Source organism: Somniosus microcephalus, chromosome 4, assembly GCF_052327205.1.
Source record: "Somniosus microcephalus isolate GS21.2 chromosome 4, FLI_Smic_1.0, whole genome shotgun sequence".
Lineage (NCBI taxonomy): Eukaryota > Metazoa > Chordata > Chondrichthyes > Squaliformes > Somniosidae > Somniosus > Somniosus microcephalus.
The window spans coordinates 217,878,063-217,901,805 of NC_140990.1; the positions used below are offsets into that span (position 1 = coordinate 217,878,063).

Here is a 23,743-nt window from a genome sequence, read left to right on the forward strand (position 1 = left end):
AGTATGCACCCTATTTTACCTTATTCTTCCTTTAGTTAAAAAGCAACTGGTACAAAGTGGAATTGTTGTGAGATTATCTTTTCCAGGTGTTTCAAGGCCTACCCAAAATGCCAAGCTGACACCAGTTGAACTGCTCACCTTGCATCTCTACGATGTACAACCCACTTTGCAATGATACAAATTGTGTAGTATAGCTACATTATTGATTTTCATGGGCTATTGTAGTAGGTAATCCCTCAATCTGTAAGGTTATCCACAATAACTAGTATCAGCTGAGGAATGAAAAGAAAAAATGCAATTGAAAAGGAAGGATGTTAAAAAATGATCTAATATTGGCTTATCATAATTAGTTTTCTTTAGTTGACCTCAACTACATATGTCCATTTATTCAGGGTGTGCCCCTGGATGCTATACGATACATGACCGGTGAATGCAACTATGGTGGTAGAGTGACGGATGACTGGGACCGGCGCACACTCCGCTCAATTCTTAATAAATTCTACAACAAAGCAATTACATCAAATCCAGACTATACATTTGACTTGAGTGGCATTTATTATCCACCACCAGAAGGAGATGTAAGAAAAATCTTATTCTTGATAGATATAATGTGCTAAAATATTGATACAAAACAGATTACACAAAAAATGAACATCTGCTGGTTGCTTTCCTTAGACAGCTTTTAGAAGAATGATTTTTTGAATTATTAGTTTCCAAGATCATGAACAGTAGAAATAACATAAGTTGCACTAAAAATGCAAGTACCATGTAATTATCTGATAAGCCTGTTAATCTCCTTACAGTACATCAGCTACATTAACTATACTAAGAGCCTTCCTTTGAACCCGACTCCGGAAGTCTTTGGGATGCACGCTAATGCAGATATCACTAAGGATCAGTCAGAGACCCAGAACCTGTTTGACAGCATCCTACTTACTCAGGTACATCAAATGCTTGCTACAGTTTGAATAAAATGGGGTACAATATTTGACTTAAAGAATGTGTTGGGCTGAGCAGAGGATGCAAATTGGAATAACGTTTTTTTTATCAGTATTGTAAGTCACTATCTAGATGAACTCCAGTATGTATAAAAAATGATTTTAGACAGGTATAAATTGAACATACAAGAGCTAATTATCATTTTAAGCCATAGCTATTATATAATGTAAAAATAGTTTTGTGCCACATTAGTGTGAAGCCATATCAAGAGGCAAAAGAGAATATTTGGATTTTCAGAAAAGCAGGGGTCAATTTTAACTTGTCTAAATTGGCGTTAATGGGGTGGCAATGTCCTCTAAATTGGGTTGGTAGACTTACTGCCCCATTAACACTAATGATCAGCCACCTGCCACTTTCAGAGGGGTCCACTACTGGCCGCCAAAGGGCCTGCCAGTGGTATGCCGCTTTTAATATGCACAAAGGAGTCCTATGATGTACATAGGCCCTGATTGCCATTTTAGGAAATAATTAGTCGGAGGGTGTGCCATGCACTCTCCAACCAGTTTCACTGGTGACTGAGCTAAACAGGCCCTGGAAAGGTAAGTTTTCAATTATTTTCATGGGGCCAGGAGAAGCATGAGCGCTGCCCCGGGACCCACAAAAATAATTTGAGCTGCAGCCAATCCAGGCTTCTCTCCCCCTCCACGATCGTGACACTCCCCCTGGACTTACCATGCTGCTGGCCATTGGGTTAGCCTTAATCCCGCAAACTGTATCGGAACTCCGCAGCTTGGCGGTTCAATTTAAACGAGGCCCAGGCATCAAAATTTCTCCGGCCTCTTCATCCCCAGAATGTGAAGGCCGCCGGTGCAATCCGCCAGTCAGCCCCCCAAATGTTAACATTGGCCCTGCTATTCTTAACACAAAGTTCAGATGCAAGAATGTATTCTAATTTTATAAAAACTCTGTTTCACAGGCTGATATAGATGCAAGTTTAACTTGGTTGGTTGCTTAGTATAGGGTCGGTGTTTTTACCTAATTTTTCAAGGAGCTAATACAGTTATGTGTTACAATATAGTCTTGTCATTCAGTCAAATCCAGTTTTTTATAACGTCCTAGAGATTCTATTCTGGTTTAAGTGTTGGCACAGTGGTATACAGTCAGGAGGGAGTGGCCCTGGGAGACCTCAACTATGGGCTCGATTTTACCAGGCGGGATTGGAGGCGTGTGAGGTGGTAAAATCGCAGAAAATGGCGGGCGGGCCCGATCCCGCCTCCATCCCGGCTCCGAGCAATTTTCCCACATGCGTGTTTTCTGACCCCGTTTCCCCATTAAGGCCCTTAACAACTACTTATTTGCCTCTATAATCCCATTTTCAGAGGCCTTTCTGATTTTAATACTTTTCCCATGTGCTGCACATCTCCTCTGGAACACGCTAGTGAATCCTGGCGGCATCACAAGTGGATTGATTACTAACAGCTGCAGCTCCACCATTAAAAAGGAGTTTTCAGCAATCTTCATTTGCAGGTGGCAGAACTTGGTTGTCTCAGGTCTGGGGGAACTTTTAGCAGGCCTACTCATTGTTGTGGAAGTTTGGAGCCTGACATCCATCTCCAGTGTGACCTCCTGGGAAACCCCTCTCCCCACTTTGAATGAGCGCTTCCTCAACTGAGGTATATACCAGAAAAATGGGAACCATTTATTTCCTTTCCTCCTGGACATCAGATTCGGATGAAGACCAGCCGCGGCAGCAGCAGAACCCTGAACAACAGCAGCGCCAACAGTAACAACAGGAGCACCAACCTGCTGCTCACCCACCTGAAGCTGCACAGGCCAGAAGGCGCCAGCGCATGGAAACACGTCGGCGCAGGAGATACCTCCAAAACAGGGTCTACAGACAGAGGATCAGCTATCTCAGTATGACTGAGCAGCAGTGCCAAAGGAGGCTCAGGCTTTCGCGAGAGGTAGTGGGTGACATCTGCGCAATGCTGCAGCAAGACCTGGAGCCCAGAGGAGCAGGTGGACACACCTTACCAGTGGCCGTCAAAGTCACCACCGCACTCAACTTTTTTGCTTCAGGCTCATTCCAGGGATCAGCAGCAGATATCAGCGGCGTCTCCCAGGCGGCCACACACACTTGCCTCACGCAGGTAACCGATGCCCTCTTTGCCATCGCGCACAATTACATCAATTTCTCCAAGGATCAAGCCAGATTAACTGCGCTTGCGGTTGGGTTTGACAATCTGGCAGGCTTTTCAAGGGTGCAGGGCGTCGTTGACTGCACACATGTGGCCCTTAAGGCACCCCATCACAATCCAGGTATTTTTGTCAACCGCAAGGGCTTCCACTCTCTTAACGTACAGCTGGTGTGTGACCACAGAAGGAAATTTTGCATGTTTGCGCCAAGTACCCTGGCAGTTGCCATGACTCCTTCACCCTGCACCAGTCTAGTGTGCCTCCGCTCTTCAGTCTGCCAGACCAACTTTTCGGATGGCTACTCTGAGACAAGAGCTATCACCTGAAGACGTGGCTAATGACACCATTGAGGAGCCCATCCAACTAAGCTGAGGAGCGCTATAACTCCAGCCAGATTTCCACCAGATCCATAATCAAGCAAACTATCGGCTTGCTGAAGATGCGCTTCAGATGCCTTGATAGATCAGGTGGAGCCCTGCAGTACTCAGCAGCCAGGGTCTCCAGAATGGTCGTGGTCTGCTGTGCACTTCACAACATGGCACAGCATCGTGGCTTGCAGATGCCTGAGGAACACGCGGCTTATCATATAGCCTCCTCAGATGAGGAGGAGGAGGAGAAGAGTGACAACGAACAGCTTGCAGAGGTGCATCAACCAGCGGCAGCAGCATGCGAGCACATTGCTGCCTGGGATGCAAGGGACGCACTCATCTTGGCCAGATTTGCTCAGCGTAGCCAATCAAGCACTTTTGCCTCGCAGCCTCTTACCAGAGCATCGACAATGGCCAAGAACCTGCGGATTCCTATCACTCTGACCACCATACCGACAATTGCAAGTCACCCTAAGCCCTCAATGTGGAAGTCCCATTTGCGAAATGACACATGCCACAACTTCAACAGTTTGCCAGCAGAATTTTTTATCACAACAAGCAACTGATGGCATTTCAAAAATAAACACAACATTACACCCAAGTGACTACCCTTGTGACTACTTGTGTATTATCTTCCTCTTACGCGTGCTCCTACATAGTGCTTCCCCCGTGGCTTCAGCAGATGTGGAGGCCCCTTGCTTACTTTCTTGCTGCTCCTGCCTCGACACCTTTGGCGGGCGTCCTCTGGGGTTGCGAGCCTGTGAGGGCTCGGCAACAGTCTGCTGCTCCTGCGGCTGTGCAGGGGTTGAGACGCCGATCTCAGTTGGGTGGGGACTCTGGTGGGACTCTGACCGAGGGCTCTGCAGTGGCATGGTCGTGTGAGTGCTTGGAGAGGAGCCCCCACTTCCTTGTTGTCTGCCACCAACATCCCTCTCATGGGTCAGCCCCAATTCAGAGCTAGCAAGTGGCTGGACAGCACCTTTCTGCATTTCAGGGGGGTCTTGAGGACCCGTTTCAGTGCTGGAAGTCCTACTCCACAGGACTTCCATGAAGGTCTGGTTTCTCTGCTCAATAGCTGACCATCGCTCCTCGAGATGTCAGTATATTCTGAACAATGACCATGTTTTCATGACCCTGGCAACTAAGCTCCTCCATGGATGTAGCCATCCTCTCCTCTATGGTAGCCATCCTTTCCACGGAGGTTGCCATCCTTTCCGTGGTGATGCGTTCATGTGCCTCCACAGAGGCTCTGCTCATGTTAGCGATGGACTCCTCCATTCGCTCCACACTCGCAGCGATCCTGGAGACAAAACCTGCCAGAGACTCCTGCACCTGTTCCTGGAGTTCCAGCACCGCTCTTCTTCTGGATGGACCCGGAGGCACAGGATCGACATGCAGCTGAGCCGAGCTGGCAGAGTCCTTGTGCCCTCTGACGAGGACTCTCCACTGCTGTCCCTGTCTCCACCATCTGCTGTTGCTCACTTGTGAGCTGTGATACACCAAGTGACAACACTACTCTATCTCGCGAAGTTCCCACCGAGATGTTAGTGTCTGCACTGGTGCTGGATGTGCTGAATTCTGCTGACGCTACGCCTTCAAAGGTTGCAGCTTCTTCTGAGGAGTCTTGAAGCTCAGGCTGTTCCTCCTGGACAGTGGGGACGGGGACTGTCGATGGTCCTGTGGGGGAGTAAAGGAAAGAGTTGGAGATGTGAGGTAAAGTTTGCATGCACATTGAATTGTGCAGATGATCAAAAGTCAATCTGTTAGAGTATCAGAATCATTATCAGTCATTTATGCAATGTAAATGAGAGAGATGCCAAACTATTCTGCCACCAGCTTGCTGTGATGCACCCATCTGTCCGTCCACGACTTGCGAATCTTCCTCGACACCGGCAATTTCCAGGGCCGCCTCCTCCGAGGTGGTGAGCTGGGGTACTGAGGGTGGCCCTCCTCCTGTTCTCGCTTTTTCCCTCTTATTGTGGGCTATCTTTTCCTGCAATGAGGGACACAAGTGCAGTTTGAGTGAGAATGAAGGAGTGAGTGTAGAGAATCCATAGCATAGATGCTTAGAAGGACACAAAGATGGAGTGAGGTGGCAAGACCAAGGGCCCTCCCTGTGTGTTGTAAGTTGTTTTCATAGCATCACAGCGATAGGGAGTGTGAGGGCTGCATAGTCGAATAGTTAAGTGAATGTGAACTGTAGGGGGGCATCTTTTCCGTGGTTTACGGTAATTTACCTGGTCAGCAGCCTTTGCCTGCACCCTGACCAATTCCAACCTTTTACCTGGTTTACGGTAATTCACCTGGTCAGGCAGCCTTTTGCTGCTACACTGTAAACCAATTTAAACAGCAGATTCGAATTGCTACCCCACCTTCCAGTTCTGACTGGAGGAACTTATAATTAATGATATTGTGGCGACACGCCACCATTGGACATAATCCGCTCACGGCGGCACGGACAGTTTACGCAGGTGCACTGCCGGCAGCAGCCGCCCCCAGCCGTGGGCCCTTTCCTCCGGCAACTTGTTTCCCGCAGGGACAGGCTGCCGGGAGCACTTCCTGTCTGGGGAGTATGTAACTGGTTGCGCGGGCTTTTTAACTTCATTTGTTTTGCCATGATGTAAATTAAAGCAGTTGTGTTCCATCAACTCTGGTCTCGACTCCCACGTTTGCCGCGGTATCTCAACACTGGTGACCCCGACGCTCAGGACGAATCCTAAGCTAGTATGGCGGATACAAACGCAGTCACGGTTAAACTACCGGACTTTTGGGAGAACCTGGCCGAGGCCTGGTTCGTTCAAGCCGAGTCCAGATTCCGGCTGAGAAGCATTACAGTCGACGCCACGAAGTACGACTACCTCGTCGCCTCTCTCACCTGCGCCACAGTCCCCGAGGTTTGGGCAGCGCTGCAGGATCCACCAGAGGAAGGCAAGTACGAACATCTGAAGGCCGCGCTCCTTAAAAAATTTCAGGCGTCCTCCTACCAGCGCAACTGCCAACTCCTCGACCTCCCAGGCCTTGGTGACGCTTCACCATCAGACCTGCTTTCCCACATGCTGTCCCTCTCGGACGACAAAAAACCCGGCGCCCTCTTTCGCACGCTTTTCATTCGGCAGCTCCCTGCCAACATCCGCCCGCTCATTGTGGAGTCTGGCTCCATGGACCTGAACGAGATAGCCGAAAAGGCCGACCGGCTGCTCTCCGCGCAGACCGCCCGCGACGTCGCACCTGACCTCACGGCAACGACCACGCGGCCCCCCCGGCCCACTAGGTCCGACCGTCCTTCCACTCCGGGTCACTGCTACTACCACACCCGTTTTGGCACGAGGGCCCAACGCTGCACGCCGCCGTGCACTTTCAAACCCCCCCCTGCACCGGCCCCCACGATGGCCGCGGGGCAAAAGGGGCCCCTACTGTACGTCACCGACGACAGCACCAACCGCCGATTTCTGTGCGACACAGGAGCCCAGCACAGCATCACCCCCGCCTTCGAAATCCAACGCGGCGCACGGGGTATCATGCTGGCTGCAGCCAATGGCTCTGACATCCGCACATACGGCACCCGCATGGTCACGCTCGACCTCGCAGGCCGCCGCTACCGCTGGGAGTTCCTCACAGCCAAGGTCCTCTGCCCACTCATCGGCGCCGACTTCCTATGCGCCCACGGCCTCCTTGTCGACATTCCGAGGCACCGCCTCGTCGACATCAACACTATGGCCCCCATCCGTGGCGCATTCACCCCGGCCCGTTCGGCCGGCCTGACGACCTACTGCCTCGCCAGAGCCACGGACGACTACTAGGCACTACTAGCCGAGTTTCCCGCCCTCACTAACCCGACCTTTTCGGCCAAAGCCGCCAAACACGGTGTGGAGCACTATATCTCCACCACCGGCCCCCCAGTCTCTGCCCACGCCCGCAGACTCGACCCGGCCAAGATGGAAATCGCGCGGGCCGAGTTCACTACCATGGAGTAACTCGGCATCATCTGCCGCTCCAGCAGCCCTTGGGCCTCGCCCCTCCACATCACCCCCAAGCCCGGCGGAGGCTGGCGCCCCTGCGGGGACTACCGCCGCCTCAACGACGCCACCACCCCCGACCGATACCCGGTGCCGCACTACCAGGACTTCTCGGCCCGACTGGCCGGACGAACCGTCTTCTCCAAGGTCAACCTGGTGCGCGGTTACCACCAAGTCCCCGTACACCCCGCGGACATCCCCAAAACGGCCGTCATCACCCCATTCGGCCTGTTCGAGTCCTGAGGATGCCTTTCGGCCTCAAGAATGCAGCCCAGGCTTTCCAGCGCCTTATGGACTCAGTCCTCCGGGACCTGAACTTCCTATTCGTCTATTTAGACGACATTCTCGTGGCCAGCTCCTCCAAACAGGAACACCTCGAACACCTTCGCATCCTGTTCGGGCGCCTAGCCCAACACGGGCTCATCCTCAGCCCGGCGAAGTGCCAATTTGGCCTAGCCGAGATCGACTTTCTCGGCCACCACATCACCCCTGCTGGGGCCGTCCCCCTGCCCAACAAGGTGCAGGCCGTCCAGCAATTCCCCCGCCCCAAAACCATCAAGGGCCTCCAGGAGTTCCTCGGGATGGTGAACTTCTACAATAGGTTCATCCCCAGAGCTGCAGCCCTCATGAAGCCCCTATATGACTCCCTCCGAGGTAAATCCGGCAAGATGGCCGTAGCCTGGACTGCTGACACGTCAGCCGCCTTCGACGCCACCAAAAACGCGCTCGCCGACGCCACCCTGCTCGCGCACCCGAGGGCCGATGCCCGGGTCGCGCTCACCACCGACGCCTCCAACCATGCGGTCGGAGCCGTGTTCGAGCAGTGGGTCAATGGTGCGTGGCAGCCACTTGCCTTCTACAGCCACCAACTGCGCCCCCCGGAGGTCAAATACTCTACTTTCGACTGCGAGCTCCTCGCGCTCCACCTGTCGGTCCGCCATTTCAGGTTCCTCCTGGAGGGCCGCCCCTTTACCGCGTACGTGGACCACAAGCCACTCACATACGCGATGGCCAAGAACACCGACCCCTGGTCCGCTAGGCAGCAACGCCAGCTCGCGGCCGTGTCCGAGTTTACTACGGACATCCAGCACGTCTCCGATAGAGACAACGTTGTCGCCGACTGCTTTTCCCGTCCCGCCATCTGCGCAAATCACCTAGCGGTCGACTACGCGCAACTAGCAGCGGCCCAGCTCACGGACCCAGACCTCCTCTCAGCGGCTACCAGCCTGCCAGGGCTACGCCTAGCCAAGGTCGCGCACGGGCCCGAAGCCACGGCAGTCACTTGCGACGTCTCACTCGGCCAACCCAGGCCGGTTGTCCCTGCAACCTGGTGCTGCCGCATCTTCGACGCGCTCCACGGGCTCTTCCATCTGGGTACCCGCGCATCCGTCAAACTCCTCTCCCAGCGCTTCGTCTGGTGCGGCCTCAGCAAAGATGTTCGGACTTGGGCCAACTCCTGCCTCGCCTGCCAATGGGCTAAGGTGCAGCGGCACACAAAAGCACCCCTGGGAGACTTCGAGGTACCCAGCCGCCGCTTCGACCACGTACACGTCAACATCGTCGGTCCTCTGCCGCCATCGCAAGGCCAAACTTATCTCCTCACGATGGTCGACCGCTACACACGCTAGCCTGAGGCAGTGCCGCTGACCTCCACCACCACAGCCGACATCGCCAGGGCGTTCGTTAACAGCTGGGTTGCGAGGTTCGGCGTACCGGCCGACATAACCTCCGACAGAGGCGCCCAGTTCACCTCCGAACTCTGGACGGCCACAGCACGCAACCTCGGGGTGACGCTCCACCGAACCACGGCGTACCACCCGCAGGCCAACGGGCTGTGTGAACGCTTCCACAGATCGCTCAAGGCCTCACTCCGCGCCAGCCTGCAGGACAGTACCTGGACTGATCGCCTACCGTGGGTGCTACTAGGCCTACGCACCGCGGTCAAGGAAGACCTCCAGTCCTCAGCAGCGGAGTTAGTCTACGGACAACCACTGCACGTACCAGGCGAATTCCTCCCGGAGGCTACCACGCCTTGGTCGGCCGAACAACAGCGGCTCAACTCTTTCTCTTCCGCTCAACAGTTCGCCCCACTTCCGGTTAACCGACACGGCGAACACTCACCTCACGTCCCGCCAAACTTACAGCAGGCACGCTTCGTCTTCGTGCGACACGACGCACACCGCGGACCCCTGTGACCCCCGTACGACGGACCGTACGAGGTACTACAAACCGGGGACAAGGTCTTCAAGCTGCGACTCGGCGACAGGGTCGAAACGGTCTCCATCGACCGACTCAAACCAGCACACACAGAACCAGGGGAACAGGTCCCCGTGGCCCGACCTCCAACTAGAGGCCGTCCCACCAGCAAGCCAGCACAGCCGGCGGTGAACCGCCCGGCCCCACCAACTAGACCGGCGGTCACTCAGAGCCGCTCCGGCAGAACCATTAGACCACCGTCACGACTCGTCCACTCCTCCTAAGCGGATTCTGGGGGGAGCTCTGTGGCGACACGCCACCATTGGACATAATCCATTCACGGTGGCACGGATAGTTTACGCAGGCGCACTGCCAGCAGCAGCCGCCCCCAGACGTGGGCCCTTTCCTCCGGCAACTTGTTTCCCGCAGGGACAGGTTGCCGGGAGCACTTCCTGTCTGGGGAGTATTTAAGTGGTTGCGCGGGCTTTTTAACTTCACTTGTTTTGCCATGATATAAATTAAAGCAGTTGTGTTCCATCAACTCTGGTCTTGACTCCCACATTTGCCGCGGTATCTCAACAATATATTAAAAACGGACAACTGATCTGGATGTGAGAAAGTCAACTTTTATTAAACTAAAGAAACTATAATCAAATTTTAAACTATACCACATGAACACAGTAATTACAGTAAAATTGCTTAAATGGGGGAAGGCAGACGGCAAAAACGAGGGATAAATGTCTACAATGTTAATTAAACAATCTTAGCAATTTCCCCTAAATTACCACCCCCTAACTCCTTACTAAGTTGCCTTGCTGAGGAGTCAGAAACCTGCTCACCTGGGGTCCAAGGAAGTAAGAGAGAGAGATAGCTTCTTAGGAGCTACCTTTATATCCTGCCAACTCCTGCTGTTTGGCGCTGAAAGGCCTGTGTGCAAAATTCGCGCCCCAAAGTCCGAATACACAAGAGAAAGGCTGTGATTGGCTGATTCAAAGTGGTTGGAGTGGTTTGGATATGTCTACCTTCTGGAACCGACGTGTACCTGCCCACATCTGGAGTTCATCTGGGCTAAAACAAAAGGGAATCCAACTGCCCTATTGTTCAGTTATGGGTGATTCAAAAACCCATTCAATCCAAACTGTTCTCTTTCAAAAGTCCTTTTTCTGGAGTTTCAATATGCCTCATTGTGTGTAAGAGGTTTGAATGGGGCTGGATTACTGTGTAAACAGAAACCGATTGTTCTGCGGTTACTGCTCAAGTGGATAATCCCTTAAGTCAAGAAACAAACATCGATTGCTTCTGAGAAGGGAAACTCCCTTTGATTGACAGGTCTGACTGCCACTGCTTGATCCTCCCACTTACACAGACATCTGCGAGCTGCTTTTGTCTTTTGGCCATGCTTTCTGACAGCCATTTTTTTAAACCCCTTTACAATTACCAAACTCCAGGGAACAATTTTATTAATAAAGTGTACTGTCTTAAAGTGTGCGAATTTTTCCACGAAGTTCCTCGATTCCGGTGTTGTCCACATGCTGTCCATCCCAACGCAGCCTTTTGCGGTTCTGGGCACGTTTTAAAACATTGTCCTACCCAGAGACAATTCAAATCACACAATTCTTCGTCCACGATGTGGACCAATATTTTCCGATCTTCAGGGATTTAGGGGATTTTTGCAAACCCCTACAGAACATACAGAGAGAGGGAATGGGTAAGGGTGCAGGGATGTCAGTGTCAAGTGGGATGTGGAGGAAGAGGTTGGCAAAGCTGAGTGCTGGTGAGGAGAGGCGATGGGGATCAGATTGAGAGTGATGGGAAAGTCATACTCACTTTTCCTGTGCGCAGAAGGGCATGAAACCTCTTCCTGCACTGCAGCCAGGTTCTGCGGCACATAGACATTGAGTTGACCCCCTGGGCCACTTGCATCCACACAGCTTTAGTCTGCTGAGGAGGCTTTTTCCTCCCTGAGGAAGGGAAGAGCACCTTCTTATTTGATCTTGCTCCCTCCACCAGAGCTTGCAGGGCGGCATCATCAAACCGTGAGCACACTTTGGCCTACTGCTGGACATAGTTGCTGAATGAAGCGATCACAACAATGGGCATAAAGTTTCCAGTCTCTAGAAGAAGCAAGGCTGCTTGCAGGCCTTAAATCCAGCAGCATTGATGACATCATCGGAGGCGATTTTCGGTATGAAAAGACTCATTGGGCCAGGGGTTTCCACACGCTGGAAATCAAGTGCCCAGTTAGGGGAAAATCGCACTTTTTCCCACTTCACATCGGAGTCGGGCTCCTGACACGAAAACCACCTGACACGCCCCCAGCCTGCCCCAATGGCAAATTCCAGCCCATTGACTCCGGACCCTATGAAGTCTCATGACTTCAGGTCAAGCATGGGCAAGGAAACCTCCTGCTGATTACCACCTACCGCCCTCCCTCAGCTGATGAATCAGTACTCCTCCATGTTGAACACCACTTGGAAGAAGCACTGAGGGTAGCAAGGACACAGAATGTACTCTGGGTGGGGGACTTCAATGTCCATCACCAAGAGTGGCTCAGTAGCACCACTACTGACCAAGCTGGCCGAGTCCTGAAGGACATAGCTGCCAGACTGGGCCTGCGGCAGGTGGTGAGAGAACCAGCACGAGGGAAAAACCTACTTGACCTCGTCCTCACCAATCTATCTGTCACAGATGCATCTGTCCAAGACATGATTAGTAGTAGTCACCACCGCACAGTCCTTGTGGAGACAAAGTCCCATCTTCACACTGAGGACACCCTCCATCGTGTTGTGTGGCACTATCACTGTGCTAAATGGGATAGATTCAGAACAGATCTAGCAGCTCAAAACTGGGCATCTATGAGGCGCTGTGGGCAGAATTGTATTCCACACAATCTGTAGCCTCATGGCCCAGCATATCCTTCACGCTACCACTGCCATCAATCCAGGGGACCAACCCTGATTCTAAGAGGAGTGTAGAAGAGTATGCCAGGAGCAGCACCAGGTGTAACTAAAAATGAAGTGCCAACCTAGGGCAGCTGCAACAAAGGACTACATACATGCTAAAAAGCAGAAGCAGCATGCTATAGACAGAGCTCAGCGATCCCACAATCAATGGATCAGATCAAAGCTCTGCAGTCCTGCCACACCCAGTAGTGAATGGTGGTGAACAATTAAACAACTAACGGGAGGAAGAGGCTCCATGAACATCCCCATCCTCAGTGACGGCGGAGCCCAGCACGCGAGTGCAAAAGACAAGGCTGAAGCATTTGTAACCATCTTCAGTCTGAAGTGCTGAGTGAATGAACCATCTCGGCCTCCTCCTGAGGTCCCCACCATCACAGAAGCCAGTCATCAGCCAATTCAATTCACTCCACACGATATCAAGAAACAGCTGAGTGCACTGGATACAGCAAAGGCTATGGGCCCTGACAACATCCCACCTATGGTGCTGAAGACTTGTGCTCCAGAACTAGCTGCACCTCTAGCCAAGCTGTTCCAATATAGCTACAACACTGGCATCTACCCAACAATGTGGAAAACTGCCCAGCTATGTCCTGTCCACAAAAAGCAGGGCAAATCCAATCCGGCCAAATACCGAACCATCAAACTACTCTCAATCATCAGCAAAGTGATGGAAAGTGTCGTTGACAGTGCTATCAAGTGACATTTACTCACCAATAACCTGCTCAACGATGCTCAGTTTGGGTTCTGCCAGGACCACTCGGCTCCAGACCACATTACAGCCTTGGTCCAAATATGGACAAAAGAGCTGAATTCCAGAGGTGAGGTGAGAGTGACTGCCCTTGACATCAAGGCAGCATTTGACCATGTGTGGCATTAAGGAGCCCTAGTAAAATTGAAGAAAATGGGAATTAGGGGGAAAACTCTTCACTGGTTGGAGTCATACCTAGCACAAAGGAAGATGGTTGTGATTGTTGGAGGCCAATCATCTGAGCCCCAGGACATCGCTGCAGGAGTTCCTCAGGGCAGTGTCCTAGGCCCATTCAGCTGCTTCCCTCCATCATAAGGTCAGAAGTGGGGATATTCGCTGATGATTGCACAGTGTTCAGTTCCATTCACAACTCCTCATATAATGAAGCAGCCCATGCCTGCATGCAGCAAGACCTGGATGACATTCAGGCTTGGGCTGATAAGTGGCAAGTAACATTCATGCCACAGAAGTGCCAGGCAATGACTATCTCCAACAAGTGAGAGTCTAACCACCACCCTTTGGCATTCAACGGCATTACCATCGCTAAATCCCCAACCACCAACATCCAGGGGATTACCATTGACCAGAAACTTAACTGGACCAGCCACATAAATACTGTGGCTACAAGAGCAGGTCAGAGGCTGGGTATTCTGCGGCGAGTGTCTCACCTCCTGACTCCCCAAAGCTTTTCCACTATCAAAAAGGCACAAATCAGGAGTGTGATGGAATACTCTCCACTTGCCTGGATGAGTGCAGCTCCAGCAGCACAAGAAGCTCGACACCATCCAGGACAAAGCAGCCTGCTTGATCGGTACATTCACTCCCGCCGCCACAGGCGCACCTTGGCTGTAGTGTGTACCATCTACAAGATGCATGGTAACTTGCCAAGGCTTCTTCGACAGCACATCTCAAACCTGCGACTTCTACCACCTAGAAGGACAAGGGCATCAGGCGCATGGGAACACCATCACCTGCAAGTTCCCCTCCAAGTCACACACCATCCTGACTTGGAAATATATCACTATTCCTTCATCGTCGCTGGGTCAAAATCGTGGAACTCCCTCCCGAACAACACTGTGGGAGTACTTTCACCACTGCTGCTCCTCCACTCAGGCCACAGATTAAAATAGCAGATCGGGCTCCAATGATGTCATCGATGTGCATATTTAAAGAGGACTCCACCAGCTTAGGCTGGGTGTCTTTGCCGCAGGCAATTTAAAATAGCAATTGGCCAGATCGGAGCGGGAACTAAGTAGGTAAGCCCCTCGCTCTATTTTAACTGTCCCCTGCCTGGTCAGTGGGGTAAAATTCCCCCACTGTATCCATCTCCTAACCCCAATTGACCCGTCTCACGTTTTGAAGAATATGTTGCAATTTAGGGTACATTTTTTGATTCCTCACCCACGATAAGGTACCTCACATGTCGCAACCATGCATCAGAAAAATGCAAGCTCACTACCTGTGATTTTCCAATGCATGCCCTACAAAGGGCAAGAACGCAGAAAATCTATGCTTATATGTCAAAGTTAAATTAAATTATCCACCCATCCTGACCCATAGCACATTGACATTTCCTAAACTGCTGATACTCAAATAGAGGCAACTTTGATGAATAACTGCGTAATGCAAATAGCTTGCTAGCTATTTACAGAATGTCATTATATATCAACATTTTCATGATCAAAATATTAGTAGTGTATGCTGAAGAAGTGTCAACCTATAATAATTCTGTTCTTGGGGTAGATAATTCATGAATACATTGACATCAGAACATCATAAGCATTGGCTGGAGTGCCACTGAGGCCTTGAGTGAACCTATTTATCACATGGCAGGGGAATGATTATCTAACTTGAGATATGGCAATCTTTCAACTTTATTAATAGTTTGTTGGAAAGACCTTAACTATCAGACATAACTGCTTATTCTCTATATGCCCACAGCTTCTAGTTTGTAGGCTTGTTGGCTATTTGTAATAAGAAATAATTTTTCAATGTATGGTATATATTTTTTAAATAGTGAGCCATTTACAAAATTGAAATAGGCAAATTGGAATTCTTTATGTATTAAGTATGAACCAAGTATATTGTACAGAACTATATTTGTCCCAGAATTATTCTTGGTTGGTTTTAATTGTTCATTTTCACATTTTTAAAGGGGTTCCAGTAGTATACCTCCCTGATAATTTATTTCAAACGTTTATATAAAATGATGTAATCAGCCAAATTTAAAATCAATGATTTTCTAATTTTTAGCTTTAATCACCATACATTCAGCAGGCAAGAATCAAGTAATCTGCTCTCAGGCCTCTATCTCTACCACTCCAATCACTTTCCAGGAGTTGTATGTGAACAATTCCGAATGACTGATCTGTTCAATTTTCTTCACCTCATTCATGGCCATTTGATTGCATTTTAGAGATATGCCCATCTGTTGGATTCACAGAAGGCTGTACTTTATCAGAATAGTCAATATCTTTATTAAATGTTGCCATCGCAGCACTATTTTCATCAAACCCAATATGCAAATGACATTTGTTTCAGATAATTTAATTTGTTAAAAAAGTCCTCTCAATTGAACCAGGCAAGTTTGAGTGTCATAAAAATTAAAGCAAATACTGAATAATTTACATTTATGAACCACCTTTATTTCTAAATATTGCTTTCATCATTCTCTTGCTCTATGCCCTTTTAGAATTTTTCTTTTAAACATTTCTTCTTTATTAGAATTACTTCCCAAAATTAAATTAGACCGGCTTTTCTGTTGGCCTATTCTTACAGTTTTAAAAAACAACTTCAGATAAATTAATGGGGAGCCTTTTTATGTTTTGCAGTCAGAAGTATCAAATATTTTAGAAATGACACTCAATGGGGTTAAATTGGATAAGACCTGCAAACAGGCATGGGGATTGCAGTGCGCGATTAACCCTCACCAGTTCCTTGTGCTGCAGGCAGGAGTTAAATTCATGCTGCCTGCTGATTTCCATGATTGCTGCGTGCATCCAGCGCTACCTGCGCTGTTCGGTGGCTGCACGCATCAGCGGGGGGCCTGATATTGCGAGTTGCTAGTGCTACTTAAAGGTAGCCTGCACCTCTTAATGGGGAGGTGCATTGTGGTTGCTGCAAGTAGTACCTGGGAGTTAATTGCTTTTGAAGATTTTTTTAAGGTAGCTCAACCTGTGAGAGAATGCACACCAAGGTTTTCTGATAGGTCTTGGTGCAAGGTATGGAGAGTAGGAGAGACATCCTGTATCCGCAGGAGGCCCTCCAGTCATATGCTCAGGAGGCAGAGGGATGAAATAGGAGGTCAATGACAGGAGTATAGCTCCAAGAACATGGATGCAATGCAGGAAGAAGTTTAATGATCTGACAGGAATTGTCAAGGTGAGTGAGTTCAATCTTAAAATGGCACCACTAGCCTCATCCACAGCTCAATTCCTACACCCCCATCACCCACCTACCAACACTCTCTATCAATCAGTACTCAACCCTTCAATTCATATGGTTTACCTCACCCTCACACACTTAGCACTGTTGCAAACCTTACACACACAACTCGCACACACTGGTAGCTATTCAACCATGACAACCACATCACCCAAACATATTGCAGGGCACTCACTGACACACTTCCCTCTTTCTTGCAGGAGAAGGTGGTGCATAACAGGAGGCAGCATGAAAGAATTAGCTTGTCCTGCTCTGTGTAGCCGCTCTTCCTTCTCCCAGTCATGTTCAATTCCCAGAGGAAGCCTTACCAGGCCACCCATGTCTGGAAGCAACTTCTTTCAGCAGAATAATTTATATAACAAAAAATGTACTGCAAGGCCACCCATACCACTGCTGTTGAGTATTCAAACATTAGCCAAGTATAGGATACCTCCAAAAACACGTATATAATTGCACCAGCCAGAAGAAATAATCCAGCAACTTTTTTTTTTTATTTGTCTATGGGATGTGGGCGTCGCTGGCAAGGCCAGCATTTATTGCCCATCCCTAATTGCCCTTGAGAAGGTGGTGGTGAGCCGCCTTCTTGAACCGCTACAGTCTGTGTGGTGATGGTACTCCCACAGTGCTGTTACGTAGGGAGTTCCAGGATTTTGACTCAACGACGATGAAGGATCGGCGATATACTTCTAAATCAGGATGGTGTGTGACTTGGAGGGGAACTTGGAGGTGATGGTGTTCCCATGTGCCTGCTGCCCTTGTCCTTCTAGGTGGAAGAGATCGCGGGTTTGGGAGGTGCTGCCGAAGAAGCCTTGGCGAGTTGCTGCAGTGCATCTTGTAGATGGTACACACTGCAGTCACGGTACACCGGTGGTGGAGGGAGTGAATGTTTAAGGTGGTGGATGGGGTGCCAATCAAGCGGGCTGTTTTGTCCTGGATGGTGTCAAGCTTCTTGAGTGTTGTTGGAGCTGCACTCATCCAGGCAAGTGGAGAGTATTCCATCACGCTCCTGACTTGTGCCTTGTAGATGGTGGAAAGGTTTTGGGGAGTCAGGAGGTGAGACACTCGCCACAGAATACCTACCTTCTGACCTGCTCTTGTTGCCACAGTATTTATGTGGCTAGTCCAGTTAAGTTTCTGGTTAATGGTGACCCCCAGGATGTTGATAGTGGAGGATTCTGTGATGGTAATGCCATTGAATGTCATGGGCAGGTGGTTAGACTCTCGCTTGTTGGAGATAGTCATTGCCTGGCACTTCTGTGGTGCAAATGTTACCTGCCACTTAGCAGCCCAAGCCTAAACGTCATCCAGAGCATGGACTGCTTCATTATCTGTGGAGTTGCGAATGGCGCTGAATACTGTGCAGTCATCAGCGAACATCCCCATTCCTGATCTTATGTTGGAGGGAAGGTCATTGATGAAGCAGTTGGAAATGGTTGGGCCTGGCCTAGGACACTGCCCTGAGGAACTCCAGCAGCGATGTCCTGGGGCTGTGATGATTGACCTTCAACCACCACAACCATCTTTCTTTGTGCTAGGTATGACTCCAGCCAGTGGACCATATTCTCCCTGATTCCCATTGACTTCAGTTTTACTAGGGCTCCTTGATGCCAGACTCAGTCAAATGCTGCCTTGATGTCAAAGGCAGTCACTCTCACCTCACTTCTGGAATTCAGCTCCTTTGTTGATGTTTGGACCAAGGCTGTAATGAGGTCGGGAGCCGAGTGGTCTTGGCGGAACCCAAACTGGGCATCAGTGAGCAGGTTATTAGTGATTAATTGCAGCTTGATAGCACTGTCGATGACACCTTCCATCACTTTGCTGATGATTGAGAGTAGACTGATGGGGTGGTAATTGGCTGGGTTGGATTTGTCCAGCTTTTTGTGGACAGGACATACCTGGGCAGTTTTCCACATTGTCGGATAGATGCCAGTGTCATAGCTGTACTGGAACAGCTTGGCTAGAGGCACGGCTAGTTCTGGAGCACAAGTCTTCAGCACGATAGCCGGGATGTTGTCAGGGCCCATAGCCTTTGCTGTATCCAGTGCGCTCAGCCGTTTCTTGATATCACATGGAGTGAATCAATTTGGCTGAAGAATGGCTTTTGTGATGGTGGGGACCTCGGGAGTAGGCCGATATGGATCATCCAGTCGGCACTTCTGGCTGAAGTTGATTGCAAACGCTTCAGCCTTGTCTTTTGCACTCACGTGCTAGGGTCCACCATCATTGAGGATGGGGATATTCTTGGAGCCTCCTCCTCCCGTTAGTTGTTTAATGGTCCACCACCATTCACAACTGGATGTGGCAGGACTGCAGAGCTTTGTTCTGATCTGTTGATTGTAGGATCGCTTACCTGTAAGTACTTTATGATCCCTTTAAATAGCACTGGTGGGGTGTCCTTCATTCCGTTTAAAGTCGTGTTCAGCTGTGAGAGGTTAAACAGGGCATTGGCTGGAGTGGGATGTTGGAAATAGCAGCACTGGCTTCAAATCAGCGTTGCACACACATTTGCATCATCATCTCGCTGCTCTGCATGCTACCGCCGATTGTTAGGTACGTGTGCACAAACCCCTTTACCAAATGGTGTCTTGCGCACTTCCCGTCGGAAGTGTGTGCGCCCATCTCGGATCCCATTTTCGAGTCTTAGGTGGCTGCATAGTACCTAAAAGACGGGCCCAATTTAGCCCCCATAGAATAAAATGAAGTATTTTTGTTGCTTAATAAATAGTGCAAGTCCCAGCCTATAGATATGAAATACAGTAGAATATTGGAATAAGGTTTCAGTTGGAAAAGGGAGAAATAATTATATAAACATTATTGTTTAAAATAATGAAGGGATGGCACAGGCAAATAGAAACAAAGGCCTAGAAATTCAGTTGGCTGCGCCAGCCGTTAGCGCCTTAGGAGGAGTAGATCTCGAGCGCTAGGCGCTTAGCGCCCGGGCGCAGCGCGATCTGCGCCTCGCCCCAACTTCAGTAGACATTTAGCGCCGGCGCAAAGTCTTTGCGCGCGCTCAGCTGCGCGCGCAGATCATGACGTCATTTCCTCGTGCAACGCCCTTTGTGCGCTCCAAACCGGAACTTCAGTCGCGCCGCCCCATTGTGCGCCTGGCGGCCCTAACGACTGTGGAGTGGAACGGTGCACAGCTGATGCGGGCCGCGGGGAGCGCAAATTAAAGGGCACTTCCCCTGCACTATAAAGGGCAGCCATTTTGCAGCACTCACTCTTGTGAGATGGATTTTTGGAGAGAGACCAAGGTAGAGAGCTTACTGCTTTGGCCCAACACTAGGACAGGTATTTCTGGCTTCAGGCCACAGCTTTGCAATTCTCTTTGCCTTCATTGATATCTCATTGTTTGCCAGCATATTATGGGGGCTGTCAATGCTGGCTTTCAGCATTACGTCCAAAGGGCTCACAGACGCCGTGAGAGAGTGGCAGCCCTGGCTAGACGCAGAGGGGGCAACAGGCGTCGGCAAGGGAGGCCTTACCCACTCAGGGTATACCGCCAACAGTTCTCCTATGTCAACATGTCTGACAAGCAGTGTGTTAGGAGGCTGCGATTCAGAAGGGAGGTGGTCATAGAGATCTGCCAGCTGCTTCAGAGAGATCTGCAGCCACAGCTGAGGTGCAGGACGTCTCTGTCGGTGGCAGTGAAGGTGACGGTGGCTCTGAACTTCTATGCCACCGGCTCCTTCCAATCCGCTGCTGGGGACATTGCTAACATCTCCCAGTTCGCCGTGCATTGCTGCATCCGCCAGGTGACCAATGCCCTTTTCAGAAGGAGATGTCAATTCATCTCCTTCCCCATGACCCTGGAGAAGCAGCAGCAGCGTGCAATGGGATTTGCAAGAATAGCGGCCTTCCCCATGGTGCAGGGCGCCATTGACTGCACGCATGTGGCTTTGCGGGCACCTCTGGAGAATGCCGAGGATTACTGCAACCGGAAGGGCTACCATTCCCTCAGCGTACAGCTGGTGTGTGACCACAGGCAGCGCATCCTAGCTGTCAATGCCTGCTTTCCAGGCAGCAGCCACGATGCCTTTATCCTGCGACAGACAACTGTGGCTGACATGTTCCAGGCACAGCCTCACCCAAGAGGATGGCTTATCGGGGACAAAGGCTATCCTTTGTGTACCTGGCTCATGACCCCGCTCCGCGCGCCCAGGACCCCTGCTGAAGAGCGATACAACGAGAGCCATCAAGCGACCAGGAACATCATCGAACAAACAATTGGCGTCCTGAAGCAACGGTTCCGCTGCCTGGATCGTTCTGGCGGAGCCCTGCAGTATTCGCCGGAGCGAGTCTCCCATTTCGTGGTCGTTTGCTGCCTGCTGCACAACCTGGCTATCCGCAGGACTCAGGCACTGCCACCTCAGGTTGGAGCACCACCTCAGGAGGAGGAGCAGGAGGAGCAGGAGGAGGAGGAGGAGGAGGACCAGCACAGGAGGGAGGCACAAGGTGCAAGGGCCACCCGTCGGCGGCTTATTGAACGTAGGTTCTAGGCCCCCTGTCAGGGAATGGCTTGTGCCAATGAAAGAACATGAATGCAGCCGCTCCGCAAGCCCTCAGCCGGTTAAGGCAACAAAAACTTCAAAGTTCAAACATGGACAATCTGAATAAAGAAAATGGTTTATTCCACAAACTCAGTGCCCTTCCCGCATGAAAAACAAAAACAGAAGAAACCCCCAAAAAACAGTCAGACACATTACTCGCTCCCACAACCTGGAGAGGATTAACAAAACAGTGCAACAAAAATGGCCGTCATCCTCGGCCTTCGTAAAAAACAAGCATCACATCCTCGGCCTTCAAAAAACAAACATCAAATTCTCGGCCTCAAAAAACAAACACAACTGGCCACACATTCTACTTTTTGGCCCGCGAGGGCGATGCCTTGGGCATCTTTGTGTGGCCCCTGCCCGCCCTGCTGCTCCTCCTCAAAGTGAGCCCAGTGGCTGCAGCAAGGCTGGGGGAAGGCTCCTGAGGGGCACATGGCGTGACGGCAGATGCCCTTGGGGGTCGGCCTAGACGAGCTCTGGCCCTCGAGGGGCCGGCTGGTGACTGCTGCAGCTGTGGCTGGGCAGCATCAGTCTGTCCAGCAGCTCGTGGCAGCTCCACTGGGGGAGTGGCAGTGGCGGCTGCAGGAATGGGAGCAAGCTGGCTGATGGCAGGCGCTCGCTGGTCGCCTGAGACACTGGCACTCGCCCGGGCCAGCACTGCAGCATGCGCAGCAATCTGCTGAAGGACAGACCGCTGTGCTGCTGCAGCGCGGCGGGTGCCCTGGCGATGCCTGGCTGACGCAGCGAGTGTGGCAGCAGTTAGTGCCCGTGTTGCCCTGGTCTGTGACCGCATCAGACCAGCCAGTGACTGGACGGCACCACTGATCATTTGGCTACTAGCTGCCTGAGCTGCCCTGACTTCCTGCAGACTCCTGGCCTGAGCTGCCCCGACTTCCTGCAGACTCCTGGCCTGAGCTGCACCGACTTCCTCCAGACTCCTGTCCTGAGCTGCACCGAATTGCTGCAGACTCCTGGCCTGAGCTGCACCGACTTCCTCCAGACTCCTGGCCTGAGCTGCACCGACTTCCTCCAGACTCCTGGCCTGAGCTGCACCGACTTCCTCCAGACTCCTGGCCTGAGCTGCACCGAATTGCTGCAGACTCCTGGCCTGAGCTGCACTGACTTCCTCCAGACTCCTGGCCTGAGCTGCACCGAATTCCTCCAGACTTCTGGCCTGTGATGCCCTGAATTCCTTGACACTCTTAGCCAATGACTCTATGGCGTCAGGCATCCGTGCCACTACCCCCATGAGCTCCGTGTGCCTGCGCTCCGAGTCGACGGCCATTTCCTCGAGGAGGCGCACCTCCTCTGCGCTGACCGTCGCCGGACTGGAGGCCGCACTCACCCTCTGGGGAGAAGGCCGCCGAGCTTCCCCACCCCTCCCGCGTTGCTGCAGGCTGCTGGGCCCAGGAACTGGACTCCCCTCCGACCCTTCCCCCAGGCTCCCCTCCAGGGAAGACGTGTCCCCTACATCGCCATGGGTTGGCGCGGCTGAGGGTGCCACTGATGGGCCGCCTTCCTCTTCCTCCTCCTCCTCCTCCTCTTCCGAGGGGCTGACACTGGCAGCTTCAGGGACCTCCTCCTCACCTGGTGCCTCACCATCTGAAAGCAGGAAGGCACAACAGTAGCTTTAGAGTGAGGACAGGGCGTCAGCAAGGGAGGCATGAGTGGTGCCATTCACCGCATTGGTCGGACAGTGGCAAAGGATGTTGATCTGATGCGCAAGTGGAACGAGAGAGGTCCAAAAGGTCATGTCCTTACCATTGGTGCCCAGAACAGGGTCGGCATCTCCAGTGGCAACGGGGCCAATGACACGGACTCCCATGATGCGCTGGTCTAGGTCGGTGAGCTCCTGGTGCTGAGGCCCGCCTCCCCCGGTCGCAAGCTGGCTACGCTTGTTGTTAGCCAGCTTGGCCTGCAAGAGAAAGGATGGCCTCTAAGTACGGTGTGTAGCCCTGATCTTGTCTGCACAGCCTCCCATGGTGGAATAGCTTGGACAGTGTGTAAAGTGCAGAATGTGCAATTGATGGTCATGCCAGTCCCATAGCTGCTGGATGAGGGCTGGCCATTAGGCCTTTCAGGTCCCTTTGCCCATAATGTGAGGTGCACATGCAAGGATGAGGAGGACACTGGAAAGGGTACTCACCCTGACAATCCTAGTGAGGTCATTAAACTTCTTCCTGCATTGTACAGGAGTCCTGCCAACCACACTCTTGGATGTCACCCTGTTGGAGACATCCCTCCAGGCTTTGCGGAAGACGCTGGTCACCGGCTTCTTGCCACTGTCTGGAAACAAAATATGGCATCTTCGCTCCACAGT

At 51.3% G+C, this 23,743-nt stretch overlaps 1 protein-coding gene across 2 annotated transcripts in view; it reads left to right on the plus strand.

Moving 5' to 3' along the window:
• dnah7 (dynein, axonemal, heavy chain 7) overlaps nt 1-23,743 on the plus strand; it is an 816,199-nt gene that overhangs the window by 681,354 nt on the left and 111,102 nt on the right. For both annotated transcript variants that reach the window (XM_085985836.1, XM_085985837.1), the window contains exons 58-59: nt 393-578; nt 804-941. In XM_085985836.1, coding sequence (XP_085841962.1) covers nt 393-578; nt 804-941 — 324 coding nt within the window. The remainder of the gene's footprint in view (nt 1-392; nt 579-803; nt 942-23,743) is intronic.